The sequence below is a fragment of the Rousettus aegyptiacus genome, unplaced genomic scaffold, assembly GCF_014176215.1.
Source record: "Rousettus aegyptiacus isolate mRouAeg1 unplaced genomic scaffold, mRouAeg1.p scaffold_m13_p_6, whole genome shotgun sequence".
In the NCBI taxonomy this organism is placed as follows: Eukaryota; Metazoa; Chordata; class Mammalia; order Chiroptera; family Pteropodidae; genus Rousettus; species Rousettus aegyptiacus.
Window position 1 is genome coordinate 97,233,304 of NW_023416309.1, and position 17,694 is coordinate 97,250,997.

General features: G+C 50.4%; 1 protein-coding gene across 2 annotated transcripts in view; it reads left to right on the forward strand.

The window, feature by feature from the left end:
- LASP1 (LIM and SH3 protein 1) overlaps positions 1-17,694 on the forward strand; it is a 36,575-nt gene that overhangs the window by 12,046 nt on the left and 6,835 nt on the right. The window contains exons 3-4 of one of the 2 annotated variants that reach the window (XM_016164718.2): positions 3,681-3,765; positions 10,767-10,874. In XM_016164718.2, the coding sequence (XP_016020204.1) occupies positions 3,681-3,765; positions 10,767-10,874 (193 nt within the window). Of the gene's footprint in view, positions 1-3,680; positions 3,766-6,517; positions 6,525-10,766; positions 10,875-17,694 lie in introns of both variants that reach the window. The other variant, XM_036222427.1, reaches the window with a different exon arrangement.

Sequence of the window (17,694 nt, forward strand, 5' to 3'; positions counted from 1 at the left end):
GCTATGGAGGGTTGGGAGGGGCATTGCAGAGGGCCCATTGCATTGAATGATTAACAAGGGGCTGGGCGCAGGCTGCCCAGGAAGGGACAAAGAGCAGCTGTGCTCTGGACCCAGCTCCAGGCCAGGATTGGGATGCATGTTTCTCTCCATCCTGGCCTCTTGTTTTCTCACTATGGGCTAGTCTGCCGGTGTAGCTGAGGTCTCAGTGGGGTCACTAGCTGGGGGTGGGTGGCCCCTCTTCTGTCTCAGTGCCCACATTGGCATACACACATATCCATTAATCTTGATTGGGATGTGAGGGTAGTAGGTAGGCAGAACTTCACCCTGAGAACAGAGGGAAGAAAAAGGTAAAATTCCCAGCAATTGTTTCTGGAAGGAGGTCAGATCAGTTGGAGCCCTTTCCAGGGCAGTCATGCTGGTGGGGGAGGGGCACAGCACTGCTGTTGTGTCTTTCCCTCTGAAAACAAACCCAGGATACCTTCTTCCTTACCTAAATTACCTATAAGGATCCTGCAGACACAGTCTCCTGATTTTGCCCTCATGGGTCCTCCGTAGTTGAGGACATCCTTGCTGTCTGTCTCCTCCCCACCCCCACAACCTCTTTCTCTTCATCTCTCTCTCTCTCTGTCTGCCTGCTTTGCCTGCTCTCCTGCCTGGAGCTGAGGATGAGGTTGCCATGGGAACCTGAAGCGCAGTGAGCAGGGGAAGGGAAAGGCAGGATTGTCTCGCCAGGGCTGGGGGCTGCGGGGAGGAAACAGGGTGGACCCAGCAGGAGGAATATAGCCTGAGCAGCATGTCTGCCTGCTTTGCTTTGGCCTGCGTTTGGAGATTGGGGGGGTGGGGGCGGGGGACCCGAGCGGTGATGGTGGGGGTGGTGTGAGAGTGGGGGCTAGTTACTCTGATTCAGGATTAAAATCCCCTTCCTCTGCCTGCCAGATTAAGCCAATCAACATGTAGGCTGGTTTCCCCTTTCCTTCTGATGGGATTAGTGCTCTGGCTGTGAGAGGCTGATATCCGAGACTCATACAGCTCCAAGGAGGGGATGAAATACCCACCACTTGCTGCATGTTGGGGGGTTTCCTGGGTCCCTTCTGTGGCCCCACCCCACCCCGGGGTCTTCTCCTCCTTCTTCTGCCCCTATAATGAGCGCTGTCGTGTGTGGAACTGCTGACCTCGGTGTCTAGGAGACGCATATCTGCAGAGGGCCATCTGTACATTTATCAGGTGTGAGGAATAAGGCAGTGTGTGTAGGAACTGCAGGGTAAGGGTGCATGTCAGGTACACATGCCTGGCTGTCCTTGGGCCACTGAAGCTGGCACTTCATTGTAAACCCATTCAGGCAAATGGGAAACTCTAGGTTTGCAGACTGGCTCCTGTGCACATGTGTTTAGTGAGCCTGCCAGCTCTCCTGCCCCATCAAATGCTAATTGGCACCATGTCTCAGAATTGCTCCTTTAAGTTCTGGGCCAGAGCTGCCCTGGGGGTCTTCTCCTCCACCCCCGTGCTTTAGGATGTAAACTCCCTCCCCTACCACATGAGTCTCTACCCATGGTGCCTTCAGAATGCCTCTGATTTGGTGAGAGGGTCATTTCTGAAGCCCTTTCTCTTAGGACCTCAGGGACAACCAGTTCTGCTGGATCTTACTTAGATCCCTCCTACTATTCTCTTTCTAGTTTCCAAGAACACTTCCAGTTGATCCTCGCCTTCCCTGCTCAGGAATTTTGAATGGTGCTCCTCAGTTTTGGGTGGCCCTAGTTTCGTGGAGCTGGGGCAAGCCTGGGGACTGGACGTACAGCCTTAGGCCCGCCTTCATCTGTGGGCCATGCCAACTGCAGACATCTGTGTTTATTTTTCAGCCTCCTCTCCCTCCTCCCTCTGGTGGGGCAGCTGTGGGCCTGGGCTGATCTGGGAGGTACCAGGCGGGGCAGTGGAGGGTAGGGGTTGGGGCACACCTAGAATCACTTAGGTCCAGATAGTGAAACTAGCCCAGAGGGAAAAGAGTCACCCAGCGAGTCAGTGGCAGGGCCAGAGTTTAACACTGTGCCCTTTCTAGTCATGCCCTGCCTCCTGGGTTGAGTTCTCCCCAAGTCCTGCCTGTCACTGAGGGAAGTCACTTCTCAGTAGCTCTGGCTCAAGGTGGTGCAGGTGGCTGGAGAGCATGCCAGGCTGAGTGAGAGTACAGAGGCACGGGCTGCTCATGTCCAGCTCTAGGGCGTGCAGCCAGCTGGCATGGAACATGCCTAGAAAAGGGCCGTCCACCTCTTACCTGGGAACAGCTTGTGAATCAGGGATCTGCTGGTGGTCACAGTGTGGTGGGGTGTGGTCACCCGGGGCTGGAGATGGCCAGAACTTGGCTCCTGCTCAGAGAAGCCACTTGCCACTCCTTGAAATAGTCGGGGTCCATGTGGACCCCCAGTCATTTCACATACCAGCACAGATACACAAACCACTTCATGTTGACCCAGTGGGATATAAGAGACCTGAGTTCTAGTCTTGGCCTAGCCTCAACACCTGATATAACATTCATTTATTCAACAAATATTTATTGGATACCAAGTACTATTCTAGGAGTTGGCAATAAATCAGTGGACAAAAGAGACCAAAAAAACCCTTACCTCATAGAGAAGCAGTGGGGAGAAAAGACAGTAAACCAGTGTGATAAGTTAATTATGAAGTTACCTAAGTACTTCGTGCCAGCACATTATTTATTTCCTCCTTTGGGAAATGAGGGGGTTGGACCGGATGGTCCTGGACGTCCCCGCAGACTTGGCTCTGAGAGCTTCCCTGGCTCCTGCTGCTTCCAAGCCAGCCCTCTTTCTGGGGGACTGGCCCCTGGTCTGTCCGGTGTGTGGAGATTGGAGAGTTTGGTTTAGGATGCTGGTTTCCGGGGAGATTGTGTGGGTGCCAGTCTGGATGCCAGCACTTGCTGGCTTTGTGCTTCGGCCACATTTAACTTTTCTGAGCCTCAGTTCTGTCACCTGTCAAAGGGGGACAATAGGGTGGTTGTGAGAATTTGATGAACTAAGGCATCTGTGCCCTTAGCACAGGGCAAACATCAACTGTTCTTACAATGTTACCTCATCCGAGGGTGACCTCTTTTCTAGCATCAGGCTGATCTCGGCTGCACTCTAGTTAAATTGGACCTTGTTGGCCCTTTGAGATACCACTTTGGATGTGTGCATTTTTTTCTTTCTTACTACCTCCTCCATGAAGCCCCCGTGGATATGCGTCTCTTCCCTTTATTTCTGTCTTTATATCCCTCCTGCCCTTCCTCTGCTTGGTTGGTCTACATTCCTGGTCTTAGCGTAAAGCTTTGTCCTGACCCCAATCTGGCCTAGCCCCCTCGACTTCCCCGTGTGGTGGATTCAAAGGCATGGATTATCCCTAAACAGGGTGATCTGAAACCCTTATAGGGTCCCTGTGGCCTCCTTTGGGTTAGGACAGTTCTCTGTGGCTGGGCAGCCACTCAGGCCTGTTGTGTGTTCCCCGTTCAGCCCAGGCTGAGTCTGAGAGATGCCCACCTTTTCTTGGCACGGGCAGCATAATCCTGCTGGGACAGGGGCAGGGGCTGTCCACAGGTAAGAGGAAGTTGCCAGGAGAGAGTCAGGGGTCTGCAAGGAGCCCAGAGGTTCTTGCCCTTTCCCTAGAGTGACCCCTGCTCTGTTTTTTCTGTCCTGCAGACACTACCCCAAGCAGTCCTTTACCATGGTGGCCGACACCCCGGAAAACCTCCGCCTCAAGCAACAGAGTGAGCTCCAGAGTCAGGTGAGGGGGCGGGGCTGGTGCTGGGGCCTGGTGGGGAGGGAGGGCTGTTGTAACCACTGTATTTGGCAAAGGCTCCTTCCCCCTGGGGTTACTCAGCAAGGCCAAGGTGCTGAAATCCTAGCACGTGGCTTGTCTTTCTGCCTCCACCCCCATACCCAGTTACTTCATATTTCCTGACTTTATGGAAGGAGTCGGGGGAACATGCCCCCCTTTCCTACCTAAAGTGGCTCGGAGAGGTGTGAGTGTCTCATTCTTTCTGCTCTGGGAACTTTCACGTGGGGCCCTTGAAGCCCACCTCCTCCAGGCAGCTATTCCCCTCTCTCCACTCAAACCTACCCTCAAAGGGGGTACTTACCCTTCCAGACTTACACGAGTCAGGTTACATAGCCCACTCTCTGTAGCCATGTCCGCAAACCTTCTGCAGCCCTCAGAGGGCAGGCTGTGAAGGGGGCCTTGGCCCTTGTGGCTTGTCTGCCTTTGTTTCCTTGGGCTCGATTTTTCTGAGCACCTGCTATGCCATGCAGTAGGGGAGGAGATGGGGTCCCTGCCCCAGAGAAAACTCAGTCTGGGGGATGCTGAGGATTAAGAGAAAGGTTCAGAACAGCTGACCCCGACTGGAAGTCTGGAAGGGCTTTTGGGACAAACCTGAATTGGACTTTGGGGTGGGGCAGGGCTTCAGCAAAGACCTCTTAGGGAACTTACCAAGTAGGCAGGGGTGCCTAGGGCCAGGAAGATGGTAGAGGGTCCACCTGGGCTGCAAAGGAGACCTCTCCTAATCCCTCTAGAGTAAGGCTTCTGCTGCCTGATCTTGACATGACCTCTTTGGGTCCCTGTCACCCGGTAGGTCACAGGAGGGAGAATCAGCCCTGGGCTTTGCGTGCATTCTCTCATTTAATCCTCTCAGTAACCCTGTGAGGGAGGTGCTGTTTTTCCCCCGTTGTACAGATGAGGAAACCGAGGCTCAGAGACATTAAGGGAGTTGCTAAGATCACATAGGTAGTAGTAGAGGTAACAACAGTATTAACAGCCTGTATTTCAAGTGCTTAATGCTCTGGGCGTATTAACTCATTCAGTCCTCACAACAGTCCTGTGCATTTGGCAAGATTGTTCCCATTTTATTGAAGAGGAAATAAATGCTGATGACTTTGCATGCCGGTTTGTTTTAACTCTTGAGACTTGTTCTTTCTGATTCTCTGCCCAACTTCCTAAGGAGAACTATCTCTGTCTTCATAATAAAACCAATAGTTCCTTATGCTACTGAAGACTTTCATAGCTTAGCAAGTAACTGAGTTACTTCACCTCATTTATCCTTGACTCTACTCTGGGGGTCGGATGAGGGAACCAAGGCTGAGAGAGGCACCAGACTTTGCCTGTGGACTTACATGGTAAGAGAAGTTTTAGTATCTGGGCTCTGATTTCTTCGTTCTGGAGTACAATGGCCTTGACGATGTGCGGCCTTCGTGGGGCTCACAGTGATGGGGAGCAAGTGGGGGAAGCTGGTTTGTCCCTTGGTAGCAGCTCACATCTGCCAGCCCGGCCGCCGCTTTTCTGAGGTGAAAGCTGCAGTTGCTGGGGGAGCTGGTGAGGACACCAGACCTCTGCCAGCTGAAGAGGGTTGGGTGGCCCCATTGGCAGGGAGAAAGGTTGAGACAGTGCTAGGCCCTTGGTCTGGTCTGTACAGAGAAGATTTTGGCTAGACCATACCCAGGCCCTGACTACTACTCCCCAGACTCCCCATCCTGTGGGGAGCTCACCAGGGCCAGAGGTGGTTGGGGCATCATGGAGGTGGGCAGGCCAGAGCATTGTGGGGTGACTTATACTCAACCCATAGCTTAAGAGGGGCAGTCAGAACCTCAAGTAGTGGGAGCTCCACCAGAGGGACCTGGAGGAAGAGGGGCGGGGGGTGGGGGGGCAAGGGACAGCGGGTCTTTAGAAAGGTGCAGATCCAGAGGTGTGGGAGTATGTGCACACACTCAGATAGAGGCAAGGGAGACCACACACACACATGCACGCACACACGCACGCACGCACGCCCATACTCTCAGGAGAAATTCAAATTCAAGCTGGGCTAATTCCCTCAGCCTTTATTGGTCCCACAAAAGCTTGGCTGCAGCTCTTTTTGCTTCTGGAACCCGATCCCTAAGGGGTACCCCTCCCCCCTCAGGGTCCCTTTTGGGTCGTCATCTGAGTTCCTGGGCTCCTGAGTCAGGCAGGCTGGGGAAGTCATGAGAATAGTAGTCAGTCTCCAGGAGGTCCTCACTGAGAGCCAGGCCCTGACCTCATTTAATCCTCACAACCAGGTGATGAAGAAAGGGCTTTTATTATCCCTGTTGTACAGATGGGGACACCAAGATTTAGAGAGGCCATGCCACTTGCCCAGATGCAGATTTTAAGCCCTTTGCACTTAGCAGTTCTGCAGTCCGCCAGCCCCATGCTGTCAACCTGCAGGGTACATCAGTCACCAGGGGAGATGAATGAGGGAACTTGTTAGAACACACAAGTCTCCTTGGGTGGGGCCCAGGAATCTGCATGTTGACTGCCCTGGTGATTCTGATGCGGGCTTTTGGTCCCACGGACATACTTCGAGAGGCTTAGAGCTGGGCTGGGAGGCAGGGAGGAAGATGGAGCTGAAGGACTCAAGCTCACCCTCTTTTTGGTATGAGGCGTGTAAGCCTTGGGAGTTAGGGCTTTGCATGAGAACATACCTCTGATCTCCTGTAGTTGGGCTTCTGGGGGCTGAGGGTTAGGGTAGGCAGAGGGTAGAGACAGGACTTGCCCTCTTTGCAGGTCTGGTTCTATCTCCCCTCCACCTCCCGCAGCTGTGTGGTCTGAGCCTGGCCGCTTTCCTCTTGTGGCTTTTTTTACCCCTATAAAATGGGGACAGCAAACCCCAGTTGCCTAGAGGTCGGGGGCTGGGCCTGCTGCTCTGAGGCTTGGAAGGACTGAGCTGGCCTGGCATGGGGGTGGTGACAGGTTCTGGTTCCTGTGGCCGCTGTGGGGGCAGGGCTGACTCTAGCTGCCTGTGGCTGCCTGGAAGGGAAGTGGGAGCCTCCTCTGTCTACCGTGCCCCACCCCACCAGGGTGTCAGCTAGTCTCTTTCCAGGGCCCCATCCTGGGCCTGTATTGGTGTATCTCAGCCCTTCTCAGTCTCTGGGAAGCTGCCTGTGCTATTTCAATTTTATTTGTTTCCTGTCTCTAGACTGTTCCCCAAGTAGTACTTTGGGTGTCTGGGACACCTGGAGCCTCCCCTGTGGGGGAGATAACCACAGAGCTGACCAAAAATGACCCTCTGGGTGGTCCTCCCAGGACTGGCTGAGGCAGGGAACTGGCATCTGGGCCCCAGCACCCCCTCCTACACAGAAGGTCTCCCACGCCTGACCCCAGATTGAGTAGAGGCAACATCTTTGGGGGAAGTAAGCTGAGCTGGGAATGTCTGTGTGGCCCCCTGAGCCCAGGCTGAAGTGTCAAGAGAACGTCTCTTTCATTTTTTCCCTTATCGTCACAGTGCTGTGCAATCCCAGCATGGCATGGGACTTGCCACAGGGGATGGGAGAGCCCCATACCTGCCCTGGGACAGGGCTCCTACTCTCTTATCTTGGATCCTGTGATCTGCAGATAGCCTACTTGTGTGTCACTCACCTAAGCTGGCTAGCCAAAGGTCAAAATCCTAGATCTGCCACTATTAGCTGTGTGTCCTTGGGCAAGTTATTTAACCTTTCTCAACCAGAGTGCATTCATCTGTAAAATGGGAATTACCGCTCTCCAAAGATGGTTGTGAAGATGTTAGTGTATATCAAAGGTTTGGAACGGTTTCTGGCATAGAGTTAGCACTCAGTAAATGTTTGCTATCATTATTCTGGAGGGGAAATGGAACTTGGGCATGATGACGCTGAGGCGTAGACGCAGTGACCTGTTACTAACTTCCAGCTCTGACCTTTTCCATTAGCTCTCCGAGCCTCATCTGCATGTGTCTAATTCCAGATTTGCTTGCTTTCTTGTTAGAAGTAGGTGGGTTACATAGTATGTGAACCCAACATGTAATAGGTGCATAAAGTGAAAATTGTTGGTATTGTATTTTTTTCAAATTTTTTTTTTTTTTTAAGTCACGGTCTTTCCTTTTATGTTGGGTCAACAAGGCAGTTATTTTCCAAATTGTGCTGTCTGTTTGTTTGGAGATTTGTGTCTACATTCAATTCCTTTATCATTTACTCAGCAAACGTTCATTTGTACCAACTGTTCGTTGGGATGAACAAGATAGATTCTGGGAGAATATTTAGTAAATCAGCATGTAACAAGTAGAGTTCCATGGGCTGTGGTTGTTTGGGCTTGAGGAGCCTCAGGCATTTGTCCTGGCCCTGTCTGGGAAGTTCTCAGAATGGGAGGCCCAGGCTCCTGGGCGTAGAGTCATCTGCCCACCATAGCACTGAGTTGTAGCCTGACTCCTACTAACAACTGGGTTGAGTGACCTTGGGCAGGTCTTTTCCTTCCTCAGAGACACTCGCCACACACAACCTGGCGAGCCATCTCAGATGAGGGTAAACACTCCTGCTTGGGTGATGAGCCCCGATGGAAGGAATCCAGGCAGGGCCCTCCATATAATCCTGGCTCCCCACTTTTTACCTGTCACCTACTCCTGCACCAAACAGTTTCTCAGAATCTTCCCTACCTCAATTCTCCATAGTCAAGCCTGCAGGTGCTTAAAAATGGTCACAAACTCCAAAGCTGGGAGGGCTTTTAGAGATCAGCTAGCCAGCCCCTCTAAAGGGACCCAGAAAGTGGGGCTGACTTGCCTAGGGACACACAGCAAAATGGTGCTGAGCCTCGGACTGTTTCTTTTCTTGGCCCCCAATCCACCCCAGCCCTACCCTCTCTGGGCTCCCGGTATCAGGAGTGAAATGAATTATCCTCTCTAGTAGGGAGGGAGAGGTAGTTCCTGAGCCTGGGAACCCGCTGATGTCATCTCATTGTCGCCATGGCAATTATTCCCCTGGATTAGGGGCCTGACCCTTGCCAGGCCAGGAAGTAGAGGAAGGAGTAGGGGACTGGTGTTTGTTCAGCACTTTAGTGTTGACAAAGCACTTTCACAACCACCATTATCAGTACATGGTGAGTCCTGCCATGTCCTCCATGCTGTGATGACTGCTTTAGAGCCACTGTCTGTAATCTGTACCATTGATTGGAATGGTTTGTTTTATGATCCCTGTTATACAGATTTGTAAACTGAGGCTCAAGAAGTTAAGACATTTGTCCAAGATCATTTAGCAGTCGGGAGACTGAGCCTGTGTTAATACCAGCTCCCTCTGGCTCTTTGCCTATTCTTGTTGATGGGAAGTCCCCTCCCCGTGATTCCCATGACAACACTTTCATAGGTAAGGAAATTGAGGTTAGAGGCCTTGGATTTGGAGCTTCTGTATCTGGAGCTACATTCTTCTGACTCTAAAGTGCCTTATCTGCCCTGATGCCCCTTTCCCAGAGAGCAATCCCTGCCTCCTCCCCTCCCTGCCAGCACTAAGAGTCACCATGCTGGCCTAAGTCTTACTGGATGGGCTGATGCTGGGCAGCTCGGCCCTTGGGGTGTGTTAGTACCTGTATTCACTGTTAACTTCTGGTCTGATGGGAACTAGCATGTTCAGGACTAGCATGTTCAGGCCTTTGTTTTTAGTCTGGATCAAAACAAAGGAGGTTCTGGAAACTTTTAGGAAGAAGCCCGTGGATGGATGAGCCCCCCATATGGCTCCAGGGGACGAACAAGGACCCCTGACCCCTGGGCAGTGTACAGAGGAACTGACAGGTGTGGCCATGGCTATATACATGTTGTGTGTTTTTGGTTGGGTCGTAGTGCAGCTCAGCACTGCAGTCCGATGATTCCATGCCTGGGAGCTGCCTGAACTTGTCATCCTGGAAACTCCCAAGGTCCTGGGCCTTGTGTCCTGGGCTGACCTGCTTCTAGGACAGTGCAGCCCCCATGGAGGAAATCCAGGCAGCTGGTGGGGTTTGGAACAGCTGACCGCTGAGGTGGACAACAAAGTCTCTGGAAGCCAAAGAATAGTTTTCTATGTCATGGACGTTTCCAGCTTGCATTCTGTTCTTTAAACCTCCCAGGGAAGGACAAGATAATCCTCATATTTCAATTGCTTGTTTTTGGGAAGTCCTTTCTGCTATCTGACTCGAGTCTCTCTGCTATTCAAGTTTCCATGGACTTCTCAGAATAGGAGGGCAGGTGGGATTCTTCCCTGGAGCTTAGAACCCTGTTCCAAAGTGATGTCTGTCCCCACTAATTTCATCCCCTCCTATGGCATTGACCTTAGAAGCTGGCCTGGCAGGCTCCAGCAAGCTGCCGGGGCCTGTCAAGGAAAGGCTCATTGATTGAGTCTCCTGAGTGGCTGTCTCCCCGCTCTCTGGCCACCATCATTGTCGCTTGGCACAGCCCTCACTCAGCTGGTCACTTAAAAACTCCCCTAAGCTCTTGGCAGGTAGGGCCACATCCTGACTAGGGTGAAAGCTGGGGCAGACTTCAGAGCTCTGGACAGAACCTTCTTCCTACAGCTTTCAGGCAAGATGGACCAGCAGTGAAGGGTAAGGAGTCAAGCAAATGAGGCCGGGCAGATGAAGCTTCGTAGCTTGTCTTGGTGACTCCAGACATTTGCTACTAAGCTGTGTGACCTTGGGCATGGGACTATGTCTCTTTGTGGCTCAGTTTCTTTATCTGTAAGAAGGAGCTAATAATAGTATATATGGTAAGATTTCAATGAGATAGCCTTTGTAAAGCACTTGGCACTCTGAATGCACTGAATATGTATTAATGGACTAATTTAGTCTAATACTTTTTGATTAAGTCTTCTGCTTTGAGTTGGGTCATGGGAGTAGATGCCACTGCAGGAGGATTCTTGGCCAGGATCTCTCTCCTGGCTGGTTGCTGCCTTAGAGGTGGACACAGGCTGGGGTCCTCTCTCTCCTCCCCATGGCTTGACCCTAGTCTTTCTCCTGCTTCGGTCCTCCAGGTGCGCTACAAGGAGGAGTTTGAGAAGAACAAGGGCAAAGGCTTCAGCGTAGTGGCAGACACACCTGAACTCCAGAGAATCAAGAAGACCCAGGACCAGATCAGTAATGTAAGCGTCCCTGCCCCCGTGGTACTCACGCCAACCCGCTGCCCTTCCTCTCACCCTCTCCCTACCACTCCGACAGACGTGCATGAGGCCCCAGGGCCTGGCTGACGCCTGCTTGGACAGAGAGAAGGGAAGGGTTTGAGGTTCCCAGATACCGTTTCTTTGTGCGCCCCAGACTCCCTTTGCCACCTTTTGCCCACGTAGCATTTCTGCCTTTAAAGAACTGTACTTTTGGTGGTGGCTGTGGGGTGTTCAGGGAGGGCCTCTGTGCTCAGTCACCCTCACTCTCTTTGAAATTTTGTGGGATTTTTTTTTTCTTGGCTATGGTGGGTGGTAGGGTCCAGACTGGCTGTTTTGTCTGAGCGCAAAGGTCAAAACTGGGTGGCAGGGGTGGGGAGGGGCAAGCCTCCTCCTTGTCTGCCTTTGGGTGCTGACATTGCAGTCATTTCCGCCCTCCCTCAGCTTCCTCCCCCACCTTGGCTTGTTCTTCCTTCCTGTGTAAAAACCCCAGCCGGCTTTGCCTGCTGGCTCTGCAAGCCCAGGGCTAGGAGGGTCTGCAGTGTCTAGCTGTGGCAAGGCTGGGTGTAGAGAGTGGGTGGGTGGTGGATTAGCAGGCCCCATGGGACCTGTGGCCAGGGAACAGGCCTCAGTTTCCTGCTTGACCGAGCTGTTGACCAGCAGCCTGTGTGTGGCTCTGGGCTTGTGGGGAGGCCTCCAAGAGGGCTTTGGGCATGTGGGGGTGGGGTGCTACCATGAGCCCCAGCACAGAATGTGGGCTGTAGACCCATGCATGGAGTCTTGGGGTACAGAGCTGCAGAGAAGTCCAGCCATCTGGGCCAGGATGTCCTACAAATGGAGCACAATGCAAGCAGTTATCTTCATGTCTGGAATGAGACGTGGTCAGCGAGTTGACCACTGTCGCTCTGGGCTGGGTGAGTGGGAATAGAGGCTGTGGAGGGCCTAGGTTTCAGTTAACCCAACTGGCATTTACCCCTGGGCTCCCCATCCCTCTACCTGGCCTGCTTGGCAGATGCTCTCCTAGAGGTTAGCCGGGCTGTGTTTAGGGTGGGCTCCAGCAGTGGCTCAAGTGGCTTTCAGAAGCCAGGCCCAAGCCAGGAGAACCAGCCATTCCCAAGACCGTGGCTTTCAAACTTTGACTGCAACCTACAAATGAAATATATTTCACACCATGACCCACCAGACAAGTCTGCTTATTTATTTAGAGAGAAAGCAGAATCGAAAATCTCATGAAAGAGTCTTTACTACGGGAGGACACTCAGATATTTCTCCTCTATTTCATCTTGTGAAGATGCTGGTTGCAGACTTAACTGAATGAGTTTCACAACTAGGTTGTTGACCTACAGTCTAAAATTTGTGGTTTCAAACAATGAGGGCTTCCCTTGGGCTGGGAGGGTATGCCTCCCAGGACTCTAATCCCACCCCCATCCCCTAAAAAGCCTGTCTCAGTTGCTTCTTTACAAGCCAGGGAGTGGCCAAAGGTAAAGAAGGAGAAAAAAGGTGGGTGTCTTAGAGCTCACCGCAAGAAAGGGGAAGGAAGGGGGACGCCTTGCTTAATGGGGAAAAGCTGGAATGGCTCACAAAGCTGGAATTTGACTCTTCAACCTCTGCGGCTTTTCATAGTGAAGACTCTTATCTTTTATCATGGACACTTGATCCCCATCTATAATTCCAAGCCCTCAACACATTCACTTATTGCTTCCAGCCTGTAGGTTTGGGGTGGGGGAGACGTGTGTCCCTTTCCAAAAGGCTTCGAGAATATTCCACACCCACCCTGTGGCACCTGTTCGTCTTCCCTTCCCCACCCACCCATTACTGGAGGTGTTACTGTCTGAGGAGTCTTGGTAACAGAGCTCACTGTGGCCAAGACATCCACACCTAAGGAGATAACCATCTTATCCTTAACCACAGAGCTGTAATTAGCTGATTGTCCTCTGCTCTGAGGTGGGGGAGGTGACTTGAACCTGACCTGGTTCTGCTTTTGCAGCTTTAGCTGGAACCTGTGAGTTGTGACCACAGAGCTGGAAGACTCTTAGTTTTAGTGAATGCAATTAGAGTCTGTCAGATGTGGGCCTCTCAACAACTGCGTTAGAATCATTGGGGAAGGTTTATTGAAAATACAGGCTTGTCGGCCTCCCTGGGCTGTCTAAATCAGCATCTCTGGGAGTGCGGCCCAAGAACCAGCATTTTAAACACATTTTCCAGGTTACTGTGATGCTCACTGAAGTCTGAGAACCATCACCTAAGAGTCTGAAAAAGCTTTACCAAGTCCTAAGTCAGAGGGTGCCAGGCCTGGCCACACCCCACAATTCCAAGGGAACTTTAAATTATGCTTAGAGCTATTGTTAACCCGTCCCACCTCCAGAAGAGTTTTGGGAAAGATGGTATTTAGAGCCACACGTTTTGTTTTGCACCCAAAATAGTGTTCCTGTATATAGCTTGTCCCTCAGTTGCCAGGTTAGCACCCAGTGACTCCTAGCTATTTTCAGAGGTCAGACCATCTTGCAGAGCTGAAGATTAACCACCCTGGAGGAATATGCTGCCGACTAGAGGGTTTACCAGTGAGAGCATTTTAAAAACAAGGGCCTAGTCTCCCTAAGTGGTGTTTAAACACTTTGGGTGTGTGCAGTCTGTCATCTATCCTGCTGAGAGGCAGGATGGTGAGGTGGGAAGAGCCAAGTGAGAGCAGAATCCCAGCTCCTATCATCCAAGGGCTGGGCCATGGTTTTCTCTTCATAAAAATGTGGACTGTAGGCCTTACCTTAAAAGGTGGTTGCGAGGAAAATGTCAAGCACTTGGCATTTGCTAAACACTGTTCATTATTATCATTTTAAAGGCAGACCTGTTTGCTTTCTACATCGTGGCTAAAGGGACATGAAGTGAAGTTTGGATGAAAAGTTGGGCCAGTGTCTAGTACAGAGAATGTGTGGGAAATTTTGAGGCAAGATACTAGTAAGTTATACATCTCTGGTGAATGATTGTGTCTTCATTTAAGGAATATAAAGGGTCGAGAGGCCAGGGCCACATGCAGTGGGATGAAGTTTATCCTTTCAGAATCCTGGCCTTTGGTCATGAGCGCTGATGGCTGTAAATTGATGGGAAACTTAACTGAGGCCCCTTTGTGGGAGCCTCTGCCTTCAAGTGGAGAAGCTGTGCTTTTACTTACCTGCGTATTTACTTATATATTGATTACCTTTATACAGTTTTGTGTCTTTTAACTTTTTCTGTGAAATATAACACCCAGTAACCATTACAGTAAACCCCTCTGTGTACTCACCATGCAAGTCAAGAAACATTACTATAGCCTTACCAAAACAGAGTTTTCAAAGTGTTAAAAACTCATGTAGTGCACTTAACTCAGTTATGAGGAACTTGCTGGACGATGGGGAATATGACAGGCAGAAGTGATACCTAGTCAGTGAAAGAAAGTGCTGGATATAATTAGATATAGAACTGGTTAATGTCCTACGGCAGTGGTCCCCAGCCTTTTTGGCACCAGGGACTGGTGCTTCTATGAGAATCTAATGCCTAATAATCTGAGGTGGAGCTGAGTGGTGATACTCGTGCTGGGAAGTGACTGCAAATAGATGAGGCTTCGCTCACTTGCCTGCTGCTCACCTCCTGCTGTGCAGCCCAGTTCCTAACAGACCACAGACTGGTACTGGTACTGGTCTGTGGCCTGGGGGTTGGGGACCCCTGTCCTCCAGGACTGTAAAACCATAAACTTCGGAGATATTCTTGCTATAGGCAGAAATCGTTTGCATTTCTCTCAGTCAAAAATAATTAGTTTGTATTCCATAGGTTAGCTTCAGTCTTTAAGCATCTAGGCCTAATTAGTAAATAGTGAAGTCAAGCAAAATTCCAGCCCCAGAGTCAAATGTCCTTGAAGGCAGGTTCGTTGGACAGCCCTGTAGTTTAATTTTTGAAAGTGTGCGCTATTCTTTATAATTTTAACATGTAACTATGCATTTCTAAACACTATGTTTTTTTTAAAAAAAAAAAACAACTGATTTTGTACATATAGTGTGTATTTTATTTCTCTCTGCCTTTGAGCGACATTGGGTTTAAAGATTCCTCTACACATTTGTGTGTAGCTGTAGTTCATTTTTTGTTGCTGTATATTATTCCATTTTATGCTTATACTGCATTTTACTGATTCTGGTTTTGATGGACATTTGGATTGTTTCTACACGTATCAGACATCCTCATGCATATTTCGTCGCATTAGTATAGAGTGGAACTGCTGGGTCTTAGAGTATATATTCCTTTAAGATAAGGAATCCTTATCAGATAACGCTGAGCAATTTTCCAAGCAGCTGTAGGATTTACCCTCCTGCCAGCAGTGATGAGAGTTTCCATTGCTCTAAGTCCTTAGACTTGTTTATCTCAACCATTTTGATGGTATGTAGTGGTATCTCATTTTTTTCTGAGACCGAACACAGATTTCCATTTGTTCTAAAAACAAAATATTGTTAGTCTCTAATATGGAGCAGTATGGAGTGGTGGTTGAGAATTGAGGATATGATGTTAGAACTGAAATTGTGGCTTACCCGCCTCATAACCATCTTTTGATTCTTGGTTTCCCCATCTGTAAAACGGGGATGATGATGATACATTTTTCATGGGCTGGCTGAGAAAAGGAAATGAATAAAACATATAAGAACACAAAATAGGCCCTCAGCAAATGGGAGATGTTATAAAAATAGACCCTGGCTAGTGAGTTGATCATTCCATTCAAAGCCTGAAGTTCCCTCGATAGCCATGATGTAGAATCATGTGAGAGCAATGTGTGGAGTCAGACCTTTGTTTTTTGCCACAATCAGGAGAACGGGTTTCAGAAAAAAGAGAACATTAACCAGCAGTATATTTTCTTTAGCTCTGGAATGGAACCTCAACTAGTCGTCTTTCAGACCCGGTTAACAGGGGCCTGGATGAATGGGGAGGGTCCTTAGGCCCGGCCTCTCAACCCAAGTGCACCTGGATGTCATGCGCACAGTTGGAGTGTGGTGTCTTTCCACAGGAGCCCAGGACAGTTTAGCTGACATTTCTAGGCTTATGGTGACCCCTATTCAGGGCTCTTAGGAGATCAGAATTTTGCTGAGCTTCAAGCAGGGATCATCCAAGCCCTTGGAGTCTGGAAAATGTTTCTTCTCCTTTTGGATGTGCTAACACCCTTTAATGTGCCTATTTGCTTCTCATACTATTAGATTGGTCAGCAAAGTATTACACAGTTTTCTTATTTGCTGGGGAGGGGAGGGAGAGGAAGTTGAGAGAGCTGAAATTTCACCCAGGTGGGCCCAGGCAGAAAGGAGTTGCAGCCTTACTCTGTTCGGTCCGTCACCCGCTCTGAGCTGCCTCTCCTGAGTTCACATGCCTGGCATCTTCTTTTCTCAAAATTAGGGTGATTTTATGATTACCATCTCTTTTGAGAGTGAAAGGGATACTATTCAGATTTATTCCAGAAGATGTGAACCAGAATTAGGGGCAGACTTGGGCGTGTGGTCGCCCTGCTCCATGCCTGCCCTTAGGAAGGTCCTGTCCAGCCGTGAATTTGTCCTTGTATCACCGGCCTCAGCCCTTACTGAGATGAAAGCTCTGCCTTGGGAAGCCATTTAACTTCTGAGCCTCATTTTCTTCTGTAAAGTGGGAATTAAGGTGAAGGTGTACCTGTCCAACTTGTTCTTTAGGGTGATTGTCGTCAGGGCCAAGGGAGACAGTGTGCAAAGAGCCTTTATGAACCTAATGTGAATAGCTAAACAAATATGAAGGTTCTTAATAACAGGTGGTACCGACATTGGTAGAGCGAGGGTTCTTTTGTCTTCAGGTTGCCACTACACCATCCACCTGGGTCATTTCATAAATATTTGTCCACGTGTAGTGGCTTTTTAAGGAGCAAGATCAGTTCCACCAGCCATTGTGGATACACACGCATTATATAGTTGCTTTCAGCCTAAAGTTTGGTTAGGTTCCTAGATCTGGTCAGGGGCCTCAGAACCAGCTGGGAGCAGATGGTACCATGGTCTCATTTCAGATGAGGAAACTGAGGAGGCCCAGAGAGGAAGGGACTCTCCCAAGGTCACATGAATAAATGAAGGTCTCATGATCTCCCATGGGTAAAGCGTGGGAGGGACTTTGCAGCCCACAAAGAAGGACTGAGTCTGGAGGACCCTGATAGGGGATAGCACCAGGCCTCGGCTCAGAGAAGGAGCAGGAACCAGACAGCCTCTTCCCCAGAGTGCTCTTACCCCTCGCTAATGCAGATAGTAACACCCACAGGAGGGGGCTGTGCCCAGGTTAGCTGGGCCCCCAGCATCAGGGAAACCTGTCCTCCCAGCCCATCTCCTGGCACCCTCAGGGCCTGCGCAGGCCTCCGCCCGCCTCCCCATGTGCACTCTCCCTCCCCTGCTCAGGCCTCTTTTCATTAACAGAAAGTCGACAGGAGAAGCTGAACTTTCCCACCTCCAGGGCAAAAGTCGGAAGAGCATTTGCCTTGTGAGGTTAGAGGCCTCAGGAGGGGTGTCCCCTCTCTTTGTCCCCCAGCTGCCCCTGGACGGGGGTCACTGAAGGAGTGGGACTGGAGGAGACTTACCTTTGCCCTTACCTTAGGAATCTGAGCTCAGGGCACTGGCTCTGTGTCTGAGAACTTCACTCCTGAGTTCCATTCAGAGTGGGAGTTGGGAGATATGATGGGTTTTTAGTTTGGCTAGACTGCCTAGAATAGGCTCAGCCCATTTTGCAAGGAGAGGAAGGGGCTGGTCCTGACCTAAACCCCTAAGTGGGGCATGCTCTGCCTCCAGACTGGACC